General features: G+C 32.1%; 1 protein-coding gene across 1 annotated transcript in view; it reads right to left on the reverse strand.

The window, feature by feature from the left end:
- Nucleotides 1-20,000, reverse strand: part of LOC136842852 (lachesin-like) — a 210,219-nt gene that overhangs the window by 20,849 nt on the left and 169,370 nt on the right. Inside the window, exon 4 of the mRNA XM_067110726.1 lies at nt 14,773-14,958. Coding sequence (XP_066966827.1) covers nt 14,773-14,958 — 186 coding nt within the window. The remainder of the gene's footprint in view (nt 1-14,772; nt 14,959-20,000) is intronic.

A 20,000-nucleotide genomic window follows, 5' to 3' on the forward strand; every position in this document is an offset into this window, starting at 1 on the left:
ATCTAATTTGACACGAATAGACGGTATTTTTTATAATAATTCACTAAAGGAAGCGTCAGGTACGAAAGAGATTTCAATGCAGAAGAAATTGCAAAACGAAAACAAGATGTTTATGTAAACAAACAAGTAAAAAATGCGCCAAAGTTTCTTCGGTGCAATCGGGATTTCTGTACAGCGTATAACCAAGGCCACCGAAAATAGATCTACCTTTCGGTGGTCTCGGTATAATGGTGTATGAGCCGCGGCCCATGAAACTCTCAGGTGGCCGTGGTGGCCTGTGTTGTTGCGTTGCCAGAAGGACGGTCATGGGTAAATTTTACCTTAAATAAAATAAAAACTATTGAGGAGGGTAGAGGGCTGCAACTTGGTATGTTTGATGATTGGAAAGTGGATGATCACCATACCCATTTGCAGCCCTCTAGCCTCAGTAGTTTCAAGATCTGAGGGCGGACAGAAAAAGTGCGGACGGACAGACAAAGCCGGCACAACAGGTTTCTTTTCAGAAAATTAAAACAACAAGGTGCACTTTCATATATATATATATATATATATATATATATATATATGAGTGTATCTTCTTTTATTATTTTTGCATACACATATTGTTTTATATTGCAATTGTTTTTGTATTTTTGCAATACACATTGTTTTGGCTTGCAATTGTTTTTGTACTGAAATAATATTATTTGACACTAATACACATATATATATATATATATATATATATATATATATATATATATATATATATATATATATATATATATATATATATATATATATATATATATATATATATATATATATATATATAGATAGATAGATAGATAGATAAATAGATAGATAGATATTTGAAACGCAGTTTCTCACGTAGACAACTATCATGAAACATAAACAGAATCTCCTCCTTTTGATAAATTAATTAGATTTACCAGTATTTTTTTTATTTTAAAACACACACAAACGCGTGTACAGTATGTACGTGTGTGCGTGTGCATGCACGTGTGCGTACGTGCGTATGACTGTATTTCAAAGTGGAGAAGTCTGAACGCTAAATGAAAAAAGCGGGACGCCATATCTTAAAAACTAACCATGGAATTTTCCTGATAATAATCACGTTTCCCGCACCCAAGTTACCCGAGAGATACTAGCGGTATTAACCCAACCTAACCTAACCTATAGGGTCGTGGCTGGTGCATTAGTTGCATACATCTCAGGAATTTGCTTCCGGGAACGCATGAAGACATATAGGTTCCTGGAATTGACTATTCGGGGACATGAAGAGTAGTGGCGTAGTTCTGTGAGAGAAATGATCTCCTTCGGATCCCCATAATTCCTAATGTATTTTTTTTACTGGAATTTGCTTATCAGAAACGTCTTTTTTTTTATACTGTGTAGTTTGTGTGCAGAATGCTATTTTTGATTTATAATAATAAACTAATTTAGAAAATAATCTTTTAATTAATAATAATAATAATAATAATAATAATAATAATAATATAATAATAATAATGGTGATAGCTGCTCCAAACTGATTGCCGCTGATGCAGCGATCACCTTTAACACCACGATAATAATAATAATAATAATAATAGTGAGAATGTTTGTTGATATTAGAGTTATGAATGCATCTTCTCTCCTTAAAGTAATAGTTTGGTAATAATAGCAAATGACTGGTAGATAATTAAGCTTTGCAAAAGCAAATCTGTTACTGGTTGTGCAGAGCAAAGAAGTGAGTAAATAAATTATTAGAATGGATACTTGAAATTAAGAAATTCATCAGCTAGACAGAGGTAAAGGCGTGTTTTTAAGATTTAGATGAATGATTTAATGGATTTAATTTATTCCACAAATTAAGAAATTCGTCACTAAAAAAAGTCTAAAGGCGTCTTTTTAAGATTTAGATATATTATTTAATTAATTTAATTTATTCCACAAATTAAGAAATTTATCAACTAAAAAGAGGTAAAGGCGTCTTTTTAAGATTTAGATAAATTATTTAATATATTTAATTTATTCCACATGTTACAGCATTTATATATATTATTTTCTACACAGAAATCTGCCCAGACCTTTCTTTAATAAAATAGAAAATGAAAGATTTTCTTATCCCGTTTGGTTAAGGATTTCTTCAATGGATTTTTTACGGGTTTTTCCGTTGTATTTTGAATTATTTTTTCACCGCTTTTTTTTTATATCTTGAATTATTTTTTCGCGGTTTTTTTGTATCATAAATTGTTTTTTTTTTCAGTTTTTCTTTTGTATCTTGAATTATTATTTTCGTGGTTTTTCCTTTGTATCTTAAATTATGTTCTCACTGTTTTTCCTTTATATCCTAAATTATTTTTTCACCGTTTTCCTTTATATCCTAAATTATTTATTCACAGTTTTTCCTTTATATCCTAAATGATTTTTTTCGCCGTTTTGCCTTTATATCATAAATTACTTTTTCACAGTTTTTCCGCCGTATTTTAAATTACTTTTTCGCAGTTTTTTCATTGTATCTGAATTATTTTTTCCACGGTTTACCCTTTATATCCTAAATTATTTTTTCACAGTTTCCTTTATATCCTAAATGATTTTTTCACCGTTTTTCCTTTATATCCCAAATTACTTTTTCACAGTTTTTCCGCTGTATCCTAAATTATTTTTTCGCAGTTTTTCCATTGTATCTTGAATGATTTTTTCACGGTTTTTCCTTTATATCCTAAATTATTTGTTTGTCGTTTTTCCTTTGTATCTTAAATTACTTTTTCACAGTTTTTATTGGTATCTTAAATGATTTTTTCACGGTTTTTCCTTTATATCCTAAATTATTTTTACGCGGTTTTTCCTTTGTATCTTAAATGATTTTTTCACGGTTTTTATTCGTATCTTAAATGATTTTTTCAAGGTTTTCCTGTATATCCTAAATTATTTTTTTTGCGGGTTTTCCTTTGTATCTTAAATGATTTTTTCGCAGTTTTTATTGGTATCTTACATTATTTTTTCACGGTTTTTCCGTTATATCCTAAATAATTTTTACGCGGTTTTTCCTTTGTATCTTAAATGATTTTTTCACGGTTTTTATTGGTATCTTAAATTATTTTTTCAAGGTTTTTCCTTTATATCCTAAATTATTTTTTCGCGGTTTTTCCTTTGTATCTTAAATGATTTTTTCACGGTTTTTATTGGTATCTTAAATTATTTTTTCACGGTTTTTTCCTTTATATCCTAAATTATTTTTTCGATTTTTTTCACGGTTTTTCCTTTATATCCTAAATTATTTTTACGTTTTTCCTTTGTATCTTAAATGATTTTTTCACGGTTTTTATTGGTATCTTAAATTATTTTTTCAAGGTTTTTCCTTTATATCCTAAATTATTTTTTCGCGGTTTTTCCTTTGTATCTTAAATGATTTGTTCGCAGTTTTTATTGGTATCTTAAATGATTTTTTCACGGTTTTTACTATATCCTAAATAATTTTTTCGGTATCTTAAATTATTTTTTCACGGTTTTTATTGGTATCTTAAATTATTTTTTCACGGTTTTTCCTTTATATCCTAAATTATTTTTTCGCGGTTTTTCCTTTGTATCTTAAATGATTTTTTCACGGTTTTTCCTTTATATCCTAAATTATTTTTTCGCGGTTTTTCCTTTGTATCTTAAATGATTTTTTCACGGTTTTTATTGGTATCTTAAATTATTTTTTCACGGTTTTTCCTTTATATCCTAAATTATTTTTTCGCGGTTTTTCCTTTGTATCTTAAATGATTTTTTCACGGTTTTTATTGGTATCTTAAATTATTTTTTCACGGTTTTTCCTTTATATCCTAAATTATTTTTCGCTTTTTCCTTTGTATCTTAAATGATTTTTTCAATTGGTACCTTAAATTATTTTTTCACGGTTTTTCCTTTATATCCTAAATTATTTTTCGGGTTTTTCCTTTGTATCTTAAATGATTTTTTCACGGTTTTTATTGGTATCTTAAATTATTTTTTCACGGTTTTTCCTTTATATCCTAAATTATTTTTTCGGTTTTTCCTTTGTATCTTAAATGATTTTTTCACGGTTTTTATTGGTATCTTAAATTATTTTTTCACGGTTTTTCCTTTATATCCTAAATTATTTTTTTCCTTTGTATCTTAAATGATTTTTTCACGGTTTTTACTGGTATCTTAAATTATTTTTTCACTTTTTCCTTTATATCCTAAATAATTTTTTCGCTCCTCTGTATCTTAAATGATTTTTTCGCGGATTGGTATCTGAGCTTTGTGAAACTCTTCCTTTAATTGTGCCATCTTTCACTGTGCCTCCTTTCCTCTCAATTGCTCCTCTGTTATTGAAAGCCATCTTCCCTGGCCATCTCGGCCTCCTCTCCCCCTCCCCCTCCTCCTACCCCTACCCCCCTTCTACGCCTCTCCTCCTCTCCCTTTTTCCTCTGCGGTGAAAAGGGAGGGGAGGAGGAAAAGTAAAGACTGTAAATTAACAATAAGAGGAAGAGCAATTAAGTCTCATTATACTGGGAGATTTGCATTTATTTTCGGCGGGGTCTGCCTTATCGCGCCGACCCGACTCTACAAACTTATTAATGGGGCGCCCCAAACCCCCTCCCCCACCTCTCCACTGTCCTCGCTGGCCGCTAAAACTCACATCAACTTGCGTCTTCTCGCTTCGTCGCGATCCGTCCCATCCTCTCTCTCTCTCTCTCTCTCTCTCTCTCTCTCTCTCTCTCTGGTGATGGTAGTGCAAGGTGAGGATTTTTAAATACCCATATCTTTCAGACTCTCAGAGGTAAAGGGCGCTCTAGGGTATTGCGATGTCTTCTTCATGTTTGGGGGTGGACAAGGAGGGGACAGGGAATGGGGGAGTATTGGGGGGGAGGGCAAGCGGAAGGGAGGGGAGGTGGGTGGCCGTTGCCAAATTAAAAGGGTTTAACCAAGTTGTCTTAGTCTATAGGAGGCTCAGCAAATCGGTATTTCTCGATCGATTCGAGCCCCATTCTCTCTCTCTCTCTCTCTCTCTCCCATAGAGATTAGGGTAAGGAATCTGGATTCAAGGCAAGCTATGGGCTCTCTCTCTCTCTCTCTCTCTCTAGAGATTGGGGTAAGGGGCTTGGATTCAGGGCAAGCTATGGTCTCTCTCTCTCTCTCTCTCTCTCTCTCTCTCTTGGATTCAGGGCAAGCTCTCTCTCTCTCTCTCTCTCTCTCTCTCTCTCTCTCTCTCTCTCTCTCTCTCATAGGGATTAGGGTAAGGAATCTGGATTCAGGGCAAGCTATGGGCTCTCTCTCTCTCTCTCTCTCTCTCTCTCTCTCTCTCTCTCTCTCTCTCTCTCTCTCTCTCTCTCATAGAGATTGGGGTAAGGGGTTTGGATTCAGGGCAAGCTAGGGGCTCTCTCTCTCTCTCTCTCTCTCTCTCTCTCTCTCTCTAGGGGATTAGGATAAGGAATCTCGATTCAGGGGCAAGCTATCTCTCTCTCTCTCTCTCTCTCTCTCTCTCTCTCTCTCTCTCTCTCTCTCTCTCTCTCTAGGGGGCATGGGGAGGGGGAGAAAGGGTAGGGAGAGGCTGAACCCACTCTGTCAAGTTTCGCCTGGGCCTCTCCCCCCCCCCACCCCCAACACCTATTGACGTTATCTTTCTCATTCGTCTAATCCCTTTACGTCACCTCAAAGACTCTCCAAGTTTTCTTAAAGGCTCTTTTTTTTTCTTCTTTTTAGAAAAGATATCTTCTTTTTTGATAAAGGTGTTTTTCCTTTTTTTTAGTAAAAATGTCTTCTTTTTTATAAAGATATCTTTTTTTATTTAAATGTCTTCTTTTTAAATAAAAAATCTTCTTTTTTAATAAAAATGTCTTCTTTTTTAATAAAAAAATTTCTTCTTGTTTACTAAAAATCTTCTTATTTTAATTAAATGTGTTCTTTTTAATAAAGAATATCTTCCTTTATTAAAAATGTTTTCATTTTAAATAAAAATATCTTTTTTAATGAAAATATCTTCTTTTTCAATAAAAAATCTTCTTTTTAATAAAGTCTTCTTTTTTAATAAAAATGTCTTCTTTTTTAATAAAAAATCTTCTTTTTTAATAAAAAGTCTTTTTATGATTAAAATGTCTTCTTTTTTTTAAATATACCTTCTATTTTAATGAGGATATCTTTAATTTAATAAAATATCTTCTTTATAAATGAAAATATATTTTAATAACAATATCTTCTTTTTTATATAAATGTCTTCTTTTTTAATTAGAATATCGTTTGTTTTTATGATAGATATCTTCCTCTTTCCAATAAAAATATCTCATTCACGGCATAAACTCTGGTGGTGGGCCTGTGTAGATACCCCCCACCCCTCACCCCCATTTAGTCAGGGATATGCGTCTAGATTCTGCCTAAATAAAATATAAAATTATTTTTAGGTTTTCGTGGATAGTCTTCGTTATCTTTCACTTTTCACGGTCTCTCGTGCGTGGCTCCGTCGAGCACCGCTGCTCATGGTGTTTGTGCAACCTTGGTCTCATTTAGTCCTCATCTTATCTTTCAATGTAAGATGGATACGTAGTTTCACGTGTGTTTATTAACTCTGGATCTATATGTATATATATATATATATATATATATATATATATATATATATATATATATATATATATATATATATATATATATATATATATATATATATATATATATATATATATATATATATATTTATATATACATGTATGTATAGCTGAATCACGAAAATATGGAACGTGATGAATATATATAAATAAAGATAAAATCCACGAAAGAAACGGAAACGCTGGCACTCCCGTATTTCCGTTTCCTTCGTGGATTTTATCTTTATTTATATATACATGTATATATATACATATACATATATACATATATGTATATATAATAATTGTATACATACATGCATATATATAGTAATATATATATATATATATATATATATATATATATATATATATATATATATATATATATATATATATATATATATATCTACTTACAGATCACTACATGTTCATAAAGTTTTCAAGAATTCAGTGTCCAATAACTAAAAAATAATCTCAGCTTTCTGAAAATGAAAGAGGACATGACAGAAGGTAGGAAAATAAGACAGAGAAGAAGAAAGGGGGTAGAACCTTATTAGGAGTCACGACTCCCCCCACCCCCCTCTTCATTCTTTCTTCTCTCCTTCCCAAATGTCTTTCCTAAAGATTTAATTTTCCGATTTGGTAGTTTTATTGTGGACCCAGAAGAATTACGAGCTATTGACTGGTCCGTCACAGACGCCTCCTGCCCAGTAGCTGTGCTGTACTAATTTGTCTGTGTTGTAAACGATGAGGAACTCAAGGACCTAATAAAGTTACCTCGGGGAAGGAAAGTTTGTGCATATTTCGATTGTTGTGATGCGTGGTGTAGTATGTGAGTGTATTGGACGGGTGCGTGGATGCGTTTGCTTTACATGCAAGCAGGCACAGTGACATACGCGCACATTCATAACTTACACACACACACACACACTGTGTATGTATATGTATATTTATATATATACACACTATAGATATGTATGTATATATATATATATATATATATATATATATATATATATATATATATATGTATGTATGTATATTTATATATTTATATACATACATACATACATATATATATATACACTCACACATCACATACTCTACAATATATATATATATATATATATATATATATATATATATATATATATATATATATGTGTGTGTGTGTGTGTGTGTGTGTGTGTTTGTATATGTGTGTATTCCAATTTTAACCTGCAATTGCTGGATCAACGATGAACTATCTCTGCGTCAAACTTCACCCGTTTTATCGCACAATCTTTTATTATTAACTCTATCTGTTTCATTATTTATCTCGTCACTCCAGCCATAAAATATTCAGCAGCCAGAGGCATAACTCTTCCGTCCTTGAGACCTACTTTTGCGCCAAACAAGACACTCTCTTGTTTAAATATTCCAGAATAGGCTTTGTTTTTTGACAAAAAAAAATTTTTTCGTTACAAATTACGTGCGAATCAGTTAAAAGAAGTTACAATACGTATTCATTACAGGAATTCCATGGAAAGAAAACATAACATAACCAGTGAATCTTCTTTTTTGTCTACAAAGGAGAAGTGATAATTAATATGGAGGCAATATTAAACAAGTAAAAAATGCGCCGAAGTGTCTTCGAAGCAATCGAGTTTTCTGTAATCGTATTAAGACACCGAGTAAAAATGCCGCGGCCCTTGACAGTTTAACCACGTGGTGGAACCAATATCGTTGCCAGACGCACGATTATGGCTAACATTAACGTATAATCAAGACCACTGAGGCTAGAAAGTTTGTTTTTGATGATTGGAAGGTGGATGATCAACATATCAATTTGCAGCCCTCTAGCCTCAGTAGTTTTTAAGATCTGAGGGCGGACAGAAAAAAAGTACGGAAGGACAGACAAAGCCGGCACAATAGTTTTCTTTTACAGAAAGCTAAAACCTAGAGAAAGAGAAAGAAAATGATAGAGACAAAATCTCTGATGGCTGAGAGAGAGAGAGAGAGAGAGAGCTGCTTTCAATGTCATTCTCTTCCCAGACAATATGAACTCGACCAAACGTCATGTAACTTGAGATGCAAAGTTTGTTATTGGGCTTTGGTCAGCGTAAAAGTTACTTCTAAACTTTACCACATTGTGGAACAGTCCAGTGCTACTGGCTGTCTTTAATCTGAAAGTTAATGACAACATATATCTTTAATCTGGAAGTTTATAAGAATATCTTAGTTTTTATTACTTGGTAAAATTGAATTTTTTTTTTTTTTTTTTTTTTTGTAACTTGAGATTAAAAGTAGATTATCTTGGTGCTGAAGTCACAGTTCAGTGCCACTGGCTGTCTTTAATCTGAAAGTTAATGACAATCTATATCTTTAATCTGGAAGTTTATGAGAATATCTTATTTTTTATTACTTGGTAAAATTATTTTTTTTTTTGTAACTTGAGATTAAAAGTATATTATCTTTATGCTGAGGTCACTGGAGTTGTAGTCAGAGAATTAGCTTCGATTTTTATTTGTTTGTATGTGATACTTTAATAAAGAAAAAACAATAAGTAGGTTGCCCATTAACAGATTATATTGAGATAAAAAATTATTTTATAATACAAGGGGCAGGAACATCGTAACAATGCTCTCGTGAATTTAACAAAAAACAAATAAATAAATAAATAAATTTCAGTTTTGCAGTAGAAAGAAAAAGATGACCTTAATTGTCCCAATGCCGGATGACATTAAATCAATCGATCAATCAATACAGTTCTACCGTGAGGGTCGTAATGACAATTACAATTTAACAATAATTAGAAGAAAAACGTTTCATTAAAGATGTCCCTTTAATAGGATTGTAAATAATATAATTCGCGTCTTCATCTGTCCTCAGCCGAGTCTGGGTCTGATATAATCGACTGGCGGAATCAGTTTCTATAGTATGTCCGCATACAAGTCGCGCGCCTATGCGCCCCTACGCAAATGCGCACGCATTCGAGTGAGTGGACGCGGATGACAAAACTTTCTGGCTCTCACCCAAATTAATTACGAGGTAATTTGTTCCCAAGTGGCGATAAATTTCTGGCGGATGATGCTGATGCTGAGGAGGTGGGGAGGCTGCCGAGGAAAGGAAGCTGGACGGGAAAGAAGGGAAGAAAGGGAAAGAAAGGCTGAATGGGAAAGAAAGGCAGAATTCGAAAGAAAGGCTGAATGGGAAAGAAAGGCAGAATTTGAAAGAAAGGCTGAATTGGAGAGAAAGGCAGAAAGGGAAAGAAAGGCTGAATGTGAAAGAAAGGCTGAATGTGAAAGAAAGCTGGACGGGAAAGAAGGGAAGTAATGGAAAGAAAGGCTGAATGAGAAAGAAAGCTGGACTGGAAGGAAGGGAAGAAAGGGAAAGAAAGGCTGAATTGGAAAGAAAGGCAGAAAATTAAAATAAGGCTAAAATGGAAAGAAGGAAAGAAAGGGAAAATGCTGAATTGGGAAGAGAGGCAGAAAGGGAAAGAAAGGCAGAAAAGGAAAAAAAAGACAGAAGGAAGGAAAAGAAAGAATGGAAAAAAGGGCAGAAAGGGAAACAAGGATCAAAGGAATAGATAGCATGAAGGAAAATGAGAGAAAGAAAAAAACTAAGGGAGGAAAAGGTAGAAGGAAAAAATAAGGAGAAATGGAGAAGAAAAGGAACAGGAAAGCACGAAGGAAAAGGAGAAAGAGAAAAGGAACTAAGAGGGAAAAAAGGTAGAAGGAAAAAAATAAGGAGAAATGGAAAAGAAAAGGGAACAAGGAAGGAATAATTAAAAGAAAGTGACAACACGAAAAGAGAGGAAGACCGATAGGTAAAACGGGAATGGAAAGAAGGACAGAAAGTGAAAGGCAGAATAGGGAATAGGGCGGAAAATGGGAGAAAAGGGAAGAAGGGATAAAAAGAGAAAGTCAGAAGTCCGACAGGGCGAAAAATTACATGCATGAACGACGACCTTCACAAAATAAGAAAAAAAAATCATATCAGAGAACAAACAGAAAGGAGTTAAAGGATTAAGATGTCTCAAAGACTTATTAGTCCATCCGAGGAGACCATCGTGTGCTCACGTATCTCTAGGAGCAGGTTTTACTGTTCATTCACAGTGTTCTGATGATTTTGTCTAGCTTTCTTTTAAACTCTTCTTCCACACTGTTGCTGTTTGCAACTTCTGGCAAGAGAGGGGGAGAAAGGAAGAAGGGATAAGAAAGGGCAAAGATAAATAAAAAAAACATATCAAAATCAGAGAAAGACTGATGATTACAGCAGCATTAGAAGGAGAAGAAGACATCTTTATTTTTTGAAAGTCTTCTTCTTCTTCTTCTTCTTCTTCTTCTTCTTCTTCTTCTTCTTCTTCTTCTGCACAGGAGCCGAGAAACGGCGGAGCGTAGATAAAGCAAGAAAATGGGAGGGGGGAGAGAAGAGAATAAAGCTAATGGTTTGTTGAATATATGATGAGACAAACGACGGCCAAAAAGCAAAAAAAAAAAAAAAAAAACCGTCCCCTTAAGCACCTTGGAAACATTATGGCCTCATTATCTTTTATGCTAATTTCATATGCGAGAAGATGAGTCAACCGCACAAACAAAAGAGCTGACCCGCATTATGCCTGCCAATGGAGGGGAAAGGGTAGGGGGAGGAGGAGGAGGAGAGAAAGGATTTGGAGTGGTTTTCTTGGAGGCAAAACTCTCAGGGAAGCCATGTTTACCCAGGGCTCAGTCGAGATATGTCCATTAGACCACAAGAAGTTCTTATAATCCTTTTAATATGGAGAGCAGATCCGGGTTTGCATTCGCTCTTCCTCCAAGATTTGAAAAATAATAATAAATTAATTGCATTTAACACTGGACTAAATGAATTTGTATGGGAGGTAAAAATATATTTTTAAAAAATACCTTTTATAGGAGTCAGTTGTAAAGAACACATCTAAAATAACTTTCAGCCACTTGTTACTTAAGAATTTTGAAGAGCTAATACACAATCTCAAACGTTAAGTGACATCTAAAACCATTAACGTTATCTAAAGTGACAACCAAAATCATTAACGTTATCTGAAGTGACAACCAAAATCATTAACGTTATCTGAAGTGACAACCAAAATCATTAGCGTTATCTGAAGTGACAACCAAAATCATTAACGTTATCTGAAGTGACAACCAAAATCATTAACGTTATCTGAAGTGACATCTAAAACCATTAACGTTATCTAAAGTGACAACCAAAATCATTAACGTTATCTGAAGTGGCAACCAAAATCATTAACGTTATCTGAAGTGACAACCAAAATCATTAGCGTTATCTAAAGTGACAACCAAAATCATTAACGTTATCTGAAGTACAACTTTCATTAACGTCATCTGAAGTGACAACCAAAATCATTAAAGGGCTATCTGAAGTGACAACCAAAATCATTAAAGTTATCTGAAGTGACAAAGAAAATCATTAACGTAATAAAGATGTCAACCAAAATTGAATCATTATTGGTCATCTGGGAAGATTTTTTTTTTCCATGTGAAAAAAAACCATTAACGTTATTGAGTTACAACCAAAATCATAAACGTTATCTGAAGTGATTTTAACGATATTAAATGACAAAAAATCATTTTTATTATGAGAGACACTAAAATTTTTTATCTGAGATGACAACTGTAAAATCATTTGTTATCTGACCAGATGACAACTAAAATTTTAACGTTATCTAGATGACACTAAAATCATTTTTTATCTGAAGAGACAACTGTATCATTTTTTTATTATCTGAAGATGACAACTAAAATCATTTTTATCTGAAGAGATACACTAAAATCATTTTTATCTGAAGAGACAACTAAAATTTTAACGTTATTGAAGAGATGCACTAAAATTTTTTCGTTTTATGAAGAGATGCAACTAAAATTTTTAACGTTATCTGAAGAGACACACTAAAATATGATTTTTATTACAAGATGACACTATATTTTTAACGTTATCTAAGAGACATATAAAATCATTAACGTTATCTGAAGAGACATATAAAATCATTAACGTTATCTAATATATATAACAAAAATCATCATGTTATCTGAAGAGACAATAAAATAATTAACGTTAAATAAAGAGACAAAAAATCATTAACGTTATCTGAAGAGACAACCATAAAATTAACGTTATCTTGAGACAACCAAAGTATAAAAAATATCTGAAGAGACAACCAAAATCATTAACGTTATCTGAAGAGACAACCAAAATCATTAACGTTATCTGAAGAGACAACCAAAATCATTAACGTTATCTGAAGAGACAACCAAAATCATTAACGTTATCTTGAATGTAATTAAGAAAATTTTTGAAAGGCACTGTCTTGTTATCATTTCTTGATATTATTATTATACGTATGGTTTATTAGGAATATTATTATTGCGGGTACATTATTATTATTATTATTTTTTTTTTTCAAGACCAAAATTCAGTGACAAAATTTCATAATGTTACCCCTTTCTAGCCCATGCACTTTAGGTAAAATTAGAGCAAACTGGAAAGGGCTTAGAAAGATTTCCAATTTTTGGAAAGTAGTGGGTAGAGAAAGAGTAACCTGAACTAATAAAGATTATTATTATTATTGAATCATTATTATCATCTATTATTTTTTTTATTATTATTATTATTCAAAAGATTTAACCCTATTGAGTTAGTGAGACTATACAAAGGTGATTTTGATGATGTTAAATGTACAAAACTTCATTTTATTATGAGATACAGTATATTTTTTTATGAGATACACTGTATATTTGTCATTACCAGATGCACTATATTTTTTATTACTAATGCACAAATTAATAAATAAGTAGGAAAAATGCACTATATATATTTTTAAAATTATGATATGATTATCAAGACTTATATTTTTTATTCAAGAAAAATACAAAGTTTTTTCGAAGAGATGCACTATTAAAGAGAAACATATATTTTTTCTTTTTATTACGAATGCACTATTTTTTTATTACGAGTTGCACTGTATGATTTTTTTATTACAAAACGATGACTATATTTTTATTACAAATGCTATATATATTCCATATATATATATAAATATATCAATATATATATATATATATAATAATATATATATATATTATAATCATCATGTCTTGGAAGAGAATAAATTAATAACCCAAATAACATTGTTCAAAACTGTTTTGTCCCCTGATACATGATAAAATTATGTTTTTTTGGCAGTTTGTATAAAAAAAATATATAAAATTTTACTAAAATGTATTTGAGTATGTGTAGGGCCGTTTCAAAATGTTCATTTTGTAACCATAACTTTAAAAAATTAAAAGCTTAAACTCGTGTATTAGAAAATTAATAATTTTTTGAAAGGCGATGTCTTGCTTATCATTTCTCTGATATTATTATTATTATTATTATTATTATTATTATTATTATTATTATTATTATTATTATTATTATTATTATTATTCAGAAGGTGAACCCTATTCCTATGGAACAAGCCCACCAAAGGGGCCATCGACTTGAAATTCAAGCTTCCAAAAAATATTATGGTGTTTATTCGAAAGAAGTGACAGACGGTAGCGGGAAGTACAGAAAGAAGAACCACTTATTAAAGAAATAATGAACAAATTAATGAATAAGTAGGACAAAATGCAAGCAGATTATTAAAATACAATGATGATATGATTATCGAAGACTTAGTAGTTTGATGTTCAAGAAAAATATCAAAGTTTATCGAAAATATATTAAAGAAACAAGCTTTCTCTCCCTGAGAACGCCATTCCCTAACTGTAATCCAAAACATGACCTTGACCTGATCTCAGCTATCATAGTTCCATACTCAAGAAAAATATCAAATTGTATAATGAAATAAGCACTCTCTCCCTAGAACTCAGTCATGCTTTAACCATAACCCAAAACTTGACCTTGACCTGGCCTCGGCTATCATGGGGTCCGTATTGACCTGTAGTACCGTACACAAGAAAATATATCAAATTTTATCGAAAATATATTCATGGAATAAGCGCCGTTTTCCAAGAACTCCTTCATTCCCTAACCTTAACCCAAAACGTGACCTTGACCTTGACCTGACCTCGGCTATCATGGGATCCGTGTTGACCTGCAGTTCCATACTCAAGGAAAATATCGAATTCATTGAAAATATACTAATGAAATAAGCACAATCTACCTAGAATCAAAAACGTGACCTGACCTCGGCTATCATGGGATCCGTGTTGACCTGACACATGTAGATCCCGCGGTCGTCCTCCTGCACGTCTCGGATGTGGAGATTCCAGGTCGTCCTGTCTCGGTAGGTCACCGAGACCCTCGGATTGTGCGTCACCACCTGGTGGTGGATGGCCTGGATTGCTTTTGTGTCCGCTTTCACCCATCCCACCTGCAAGCAGAAGAAGAAGAAGAGGATGAATGAGAGAAGGTGGTTGAATCAGTTTCTCAGTGCGGATGAAAGGAGAAATGGCGAATTGCGATGAGATTAGAGTAGGGAAATTACGTTGAGATTAGAGTAGGGAAATTGCGTTGAGATTAGAGTAGGGAAATTGCGCTGAGGTTAGAGGAGTGAAATTGCGTTGAGATTGGAGGAGGGAAATTACGTTGAGTTTAGATTAGGGAACTGCGTTGAAATTAGAGTAGGGAAGTTGCGTTGAGATTAGAGGAGGGAAATTGCGTTGAGATTGGAGTAGGTAAATTGCGTTGAGATTAGAGCAGGGAAATTGCGTTGAGATTAGAGTAGGGAAATTGCGTTGAGGGTAGAGCATGGAAATTACGTTGAGATGAGAGTAGGGGAATTACGTTGAGATTAGAGTAGGGAAATTGCATTGAGATTAGAGTAGGGAAACTGCATTAAGATTAGAGTAGGGAAATTGCATTGAGACTAGAGTAGGGAAATTACGTTGAGATTCAGATACGTAAATTGCTTTGAAATTCAAGTTGGTAACTGCATTGAGATTAGAGCAAATTACGCTTGAGAGTAAAGTAGGTCAATTACGTTAAAATCAAGGTACGTAATTTGCTTTGAAATGAAAGTAGGTAAATTGCCTATTTTTTAAAGTTGGTAAATTACGTTGAAATTAAGGAAGGCAAATGGCGTTTCAATTAAAGTAGATAAATTGCGCCGAAATGAAAGTAGGTAAATTGCTTATTTTTTAAAGTTTTTAAATTACGTTGACATTAAAGAAGGTAAGTGGTTTTTTAATTAAAGTAGCTAATTTGTGTTGAAATTATAGTTGGTAAATTACGTCGAAATTAAAGTAGGTAAGTTATTCTGAAATTAAAGTAATTAAGTTACTTTGAAATTGAAGCACGTAAGTTACTTTGAAATTAAAGTAGGTAAGTTATTCTGAAATTAAAGTAGGTAAGTTACTTTGAAATTGAAGTACGTAAGTTACTTTGAAATTAAAGTAGGTAAATTACTTTGAAATTGAAGTGCTTTGAAATTAAACTAGGCAAGTTACTTTGAATTGAAGTACGTAAGTTACTTTGAAATTAAAATAGGTAAGTTACTTTGAAACTAAAGTAGGTAAGTTACTTTGAAATTAAAGTAGGTAGGTTACTTTGAAATTGAAGTAGGTAAGTTACTTTGAAATTAAAATAGGTAAGTTACTTTGAAATTAAACTAGGTAAGTTACTTTGAAATTAAAGTAGGTAAGTTACTTTGAAATTAAACTAGGGAAGTTACTTTGAAATTAAAGTAGGTAAGTTACTTTGAAATTAAAGTAGGTAAGTTACTTTGAAATTAAAGTAGGTAAATTACTTTGAAATTAAAGTAGGTAAGTTACTCTGAAATTATAGTAGGTAAGTTACTCTGAAATTAAAGTAGGTGAGTTATTTTGAAATTAAAGTAGTTAAAATTGCGTTGAAATTGAAGTATGTAAATTGCGTTGAAATTAAAGTAGGTAAAGTGCGCTTGAATTAAAATAGGTAAATTGCGATTTTTATTAAATATAAGTTAAATTATGTTGAAATTAAAGTAGGTATATTACACTGAAACTGAAGTTTGTAAATTGATTTGAAATTAAAGTACGTAATTCTCGTTGAAATTAAAGAGCGAAAATTGCAATGGAAATAAAACAGGTAAAATACGTGGAAATTACAATAGGTGACTTACGTGACTTAAAAAAAAAAGAAAGTGCATAAATTACTCTGACATGAAAGTAGGTAAATTGCGTTGAAATTAAAGAGCGTAAATTTACGTCGAAATTAAAAAGGGTCTCCTATTTCCTAGAAATAGGGTCCTATTTTCTAGAAATAGTGTCTCCTATTTCCTAGAAATGGGGTCTTCTATATACTAGAAATAGGATCTATTTCCTAGAAATGGGGTCTCCTATTTCCTAGAAATAGGGTCTCGTGTTTCATAGAAATAGTCTCCTATTTCTTAGAAATAGTGTCTCCTATCTCCTAGAAATAGGATCTATTTACTAGAAATGGGGTCTCCTATTTCATAGAAATATTCTCCTATTTCTTAGAAACAGTGTCTCTAATCTCATAGAAATAGCGTCTCCTATTTCCTAGAAATAGGATCTCCTATTTCCTAGAAATAGCGTCTCCTATCTCATAGAAATAAGATCTCCTGTTTCCTAGAAATATGGTCTATTTCATAGAAATATGATCTCATATTTCCTAGAAATAGGGTCTCCTATTTCATAGAAATAGTCTCCTGTTCCCTAGAAATAGGGTCTCCTATCTCCTAGAAATAAGGTTCCCTATTGCCTAGAAATAGAGAATCGTATCCTAGAAATATGGTCTCATATCGTCTAGAAGTAGGGTCTCCTATTTCCTAGAAATAAGGTTTCCTATTTCCTATTCGTCAGAGTATACGAAAAAACTAGATGAATAATAATAAAAAAAAAATAATGACAGATAGAAAAGGAACAAATGAATTGGTGGCTCTCGTCTGTTAGGTAAGGGAAAATGGCCGAATAACCTCTTCTCTCTCTCTCTCTCTCTCTCTCTCTCTCTCTCTCTCTCTCTCTCTCTCTGGCTCTCATGGGCGTTTCCCTGTCATCCTCTCCCCTAAAATTCATTTCCTTTGTAATCTAAGTTATTCCCCCGTACATTAGTCTCTCTCTCTCTCTCTCTCTCTCTCTCTCTCTCTCTCTCTCTCTCTCTCTCTCTCTCTCTCTCTCTCATTTTGTTTGTATAATTATTTTTCTTTTCTGTCTTATCTCGTGAAGTTATTCTACACTACCATCCTAGTGCTTATTGAAATGAAAGACAATTTTTGTCTTTATGCAGGTTTAAGCAATATGTAGAAATTATTATTATAAAACGACTGCTTTCTAATGCTTGTCGATAAAACAGAAGACCCGATTTACTTAAAATTTACTTAAGCAAAAAAAAAAATGTTTTCTTACAATTGGACTTCATGCAAAATGGTAGAATTCATGCAAGACCTTATGGGGTTTTCCAACTTTCATTTGCTTTTAGTTAATAATAGGTATTTCATCTGTATTTTTCTTGACGATAATAGATCAGTGATTTCGTCGTATAATTCACTAAGCTTCAGTGAAAGCCTTATTTCTCTAAATATAGCGTAAATATTCCTTTAAGATTTAGCTAGATTAGAATCAGCACTGAGAAAGTGTTCTGTTTTTATCGTCATACACAAGAATATCAGTCACTTTTTCTGTGAAATATTTTCTCACTGTTTTTGTTTGTATTTCAAACTGAGAGCTCCTTTAATCGTCTGCTGAAAATGCCAGGTTTCTGTCCATCTCCTCAAGACGTTCGAGGTCAGATAAATCCTTCCGTATTGTTTATAGTATTGTTGAATTAAATAAAATACGAAAAAAAATTCTTTCTGGATTACTAACAAAAATTAATTCTTCCATTTGCGGTGCCGAGATGTACTGAAATAAAAAAAAATTGTTTTGGATAATTAAAAAAAATGTTTTTTCGTTTTCTTTACCGAGATGTACAAAATAAAGAAGAATGTATCTTGAATTATAAAGGGAAAAAAAATCTTTATATTTGTCGTATTATTGTTGGTCGTTGGTAAAAGAATCCTCCGTTTGGGGCAATCTTTATAAATCCGAGGTGAATGTTTGGTCTCTTTCACAGATTATTATTGGATTTGGGTGTAAAATAACTAAATCGTGTAATATTGGTTTGCTTACGTAGAAGGCCCTATATCTTTTATGTACTGTTATTAGGAGAAACTCATTCCTTTATAAGTAAAGGTATTCTGGGCTCCTTTGTATATTAGAATATTGTCGTGTCTTTTTTTCTCTCTCTCTCTCTCTCTTCTGTCTTACCTATTACCGTTATGAATCTTAGCTAAGACTATCGTTTATTCCTTATCTTTATTTTAATGTGAGTTAGAGACTCGTCGTAAAAGATTTATTATTATTATTATTATTATTATTATTATTATTATTATTATTATTATTATTATTATTATTATTATTATTATTATTATTTGAAGGGAGGAGACCCTCTTCCAAGCATGTTTTGTTAAAAGAGAACGGCAGCATCAGTGGAACTGACTTTATAGAAGGTCTTTTTCAATTTTTCATGTTATTTTCTTTTCTTCCGGGCTGACATTTGCTGAGAGAAAATAATACGAAGAATCGAAAAGACCTTATATAAAATCAATTCCACTAATGCTGCCATTCTTTTTAACCAAATATATTATTATTATTATTATTATTATTATTATTATTATTATTATTATTATTATTATTATTATTATTATTATTATTATTCAGAAGATGAACCCTATTCACTCGGAACAAACTCTCAGGGGCCATCGACTTGAAATTCAAGCTTCCAAAGAATACTGTTATTATTATTTTTATTATTATTATTATTATTATTATTATTATTATTATTATTATTATTATTCAGAAGATGAACCCTATTCACTGGAACAAGCTCTCAGGGGCCATCGACTTGAAATTCAAGCTTCCAAAGAATACTGTTATTATTATTATTATTATTATTATTATTATTATTATTATTATTATTATTATTATTATTATTATTATTATTATTATTATTATTATTATTCAGAAGATGAACCCTATTCACTTGGAACAAGCTCTCAGGGGCCATTGACTTGAAATTCAAACTTCCAAATTATATTATGATGTTCATTAGAGCACGAGAACTTCAGGAATAACTTCTCGTCGATTCTCGTTGGTGCCGTTTTGTCTTTTCATAAACGTTGAAGGACTGAAGGATTTTCCTCTCGATGTCAAAGAAATGCAGTATTCTGGAGTAATGGACAAAAAACTTTAAAATAGCATTTTTACTCTGAATTTAATATTAAGAAATAGTTTTCCATTTTTTTCGATCATACTATTGATAGTTGTAGTAACGGAGTTGATTTTTACAATATCCGTTATATTTGCTTTTTTATTAATTGATTCTTTGACAAAAATTGTATGTATGAACTTAGGAGAGATGTAGGGCGTTACAAGA

This window comes from Macrobrachium rosenbergii, chromosome 10 (genome assembly GCF_040412425.1).
Source record: "Macrobrachium rosenbergii isolate ZJJX-2024 chromosome 10, ASM4041242v1, whole genome shotgun sequence".
Lineage (NCBI taxonomy): Eukaryota > Metazoa > Arthropoda > Malacostraca > Decapoda > Palaemonidae > Macrobrachium > Macrobrachium rosenbergii.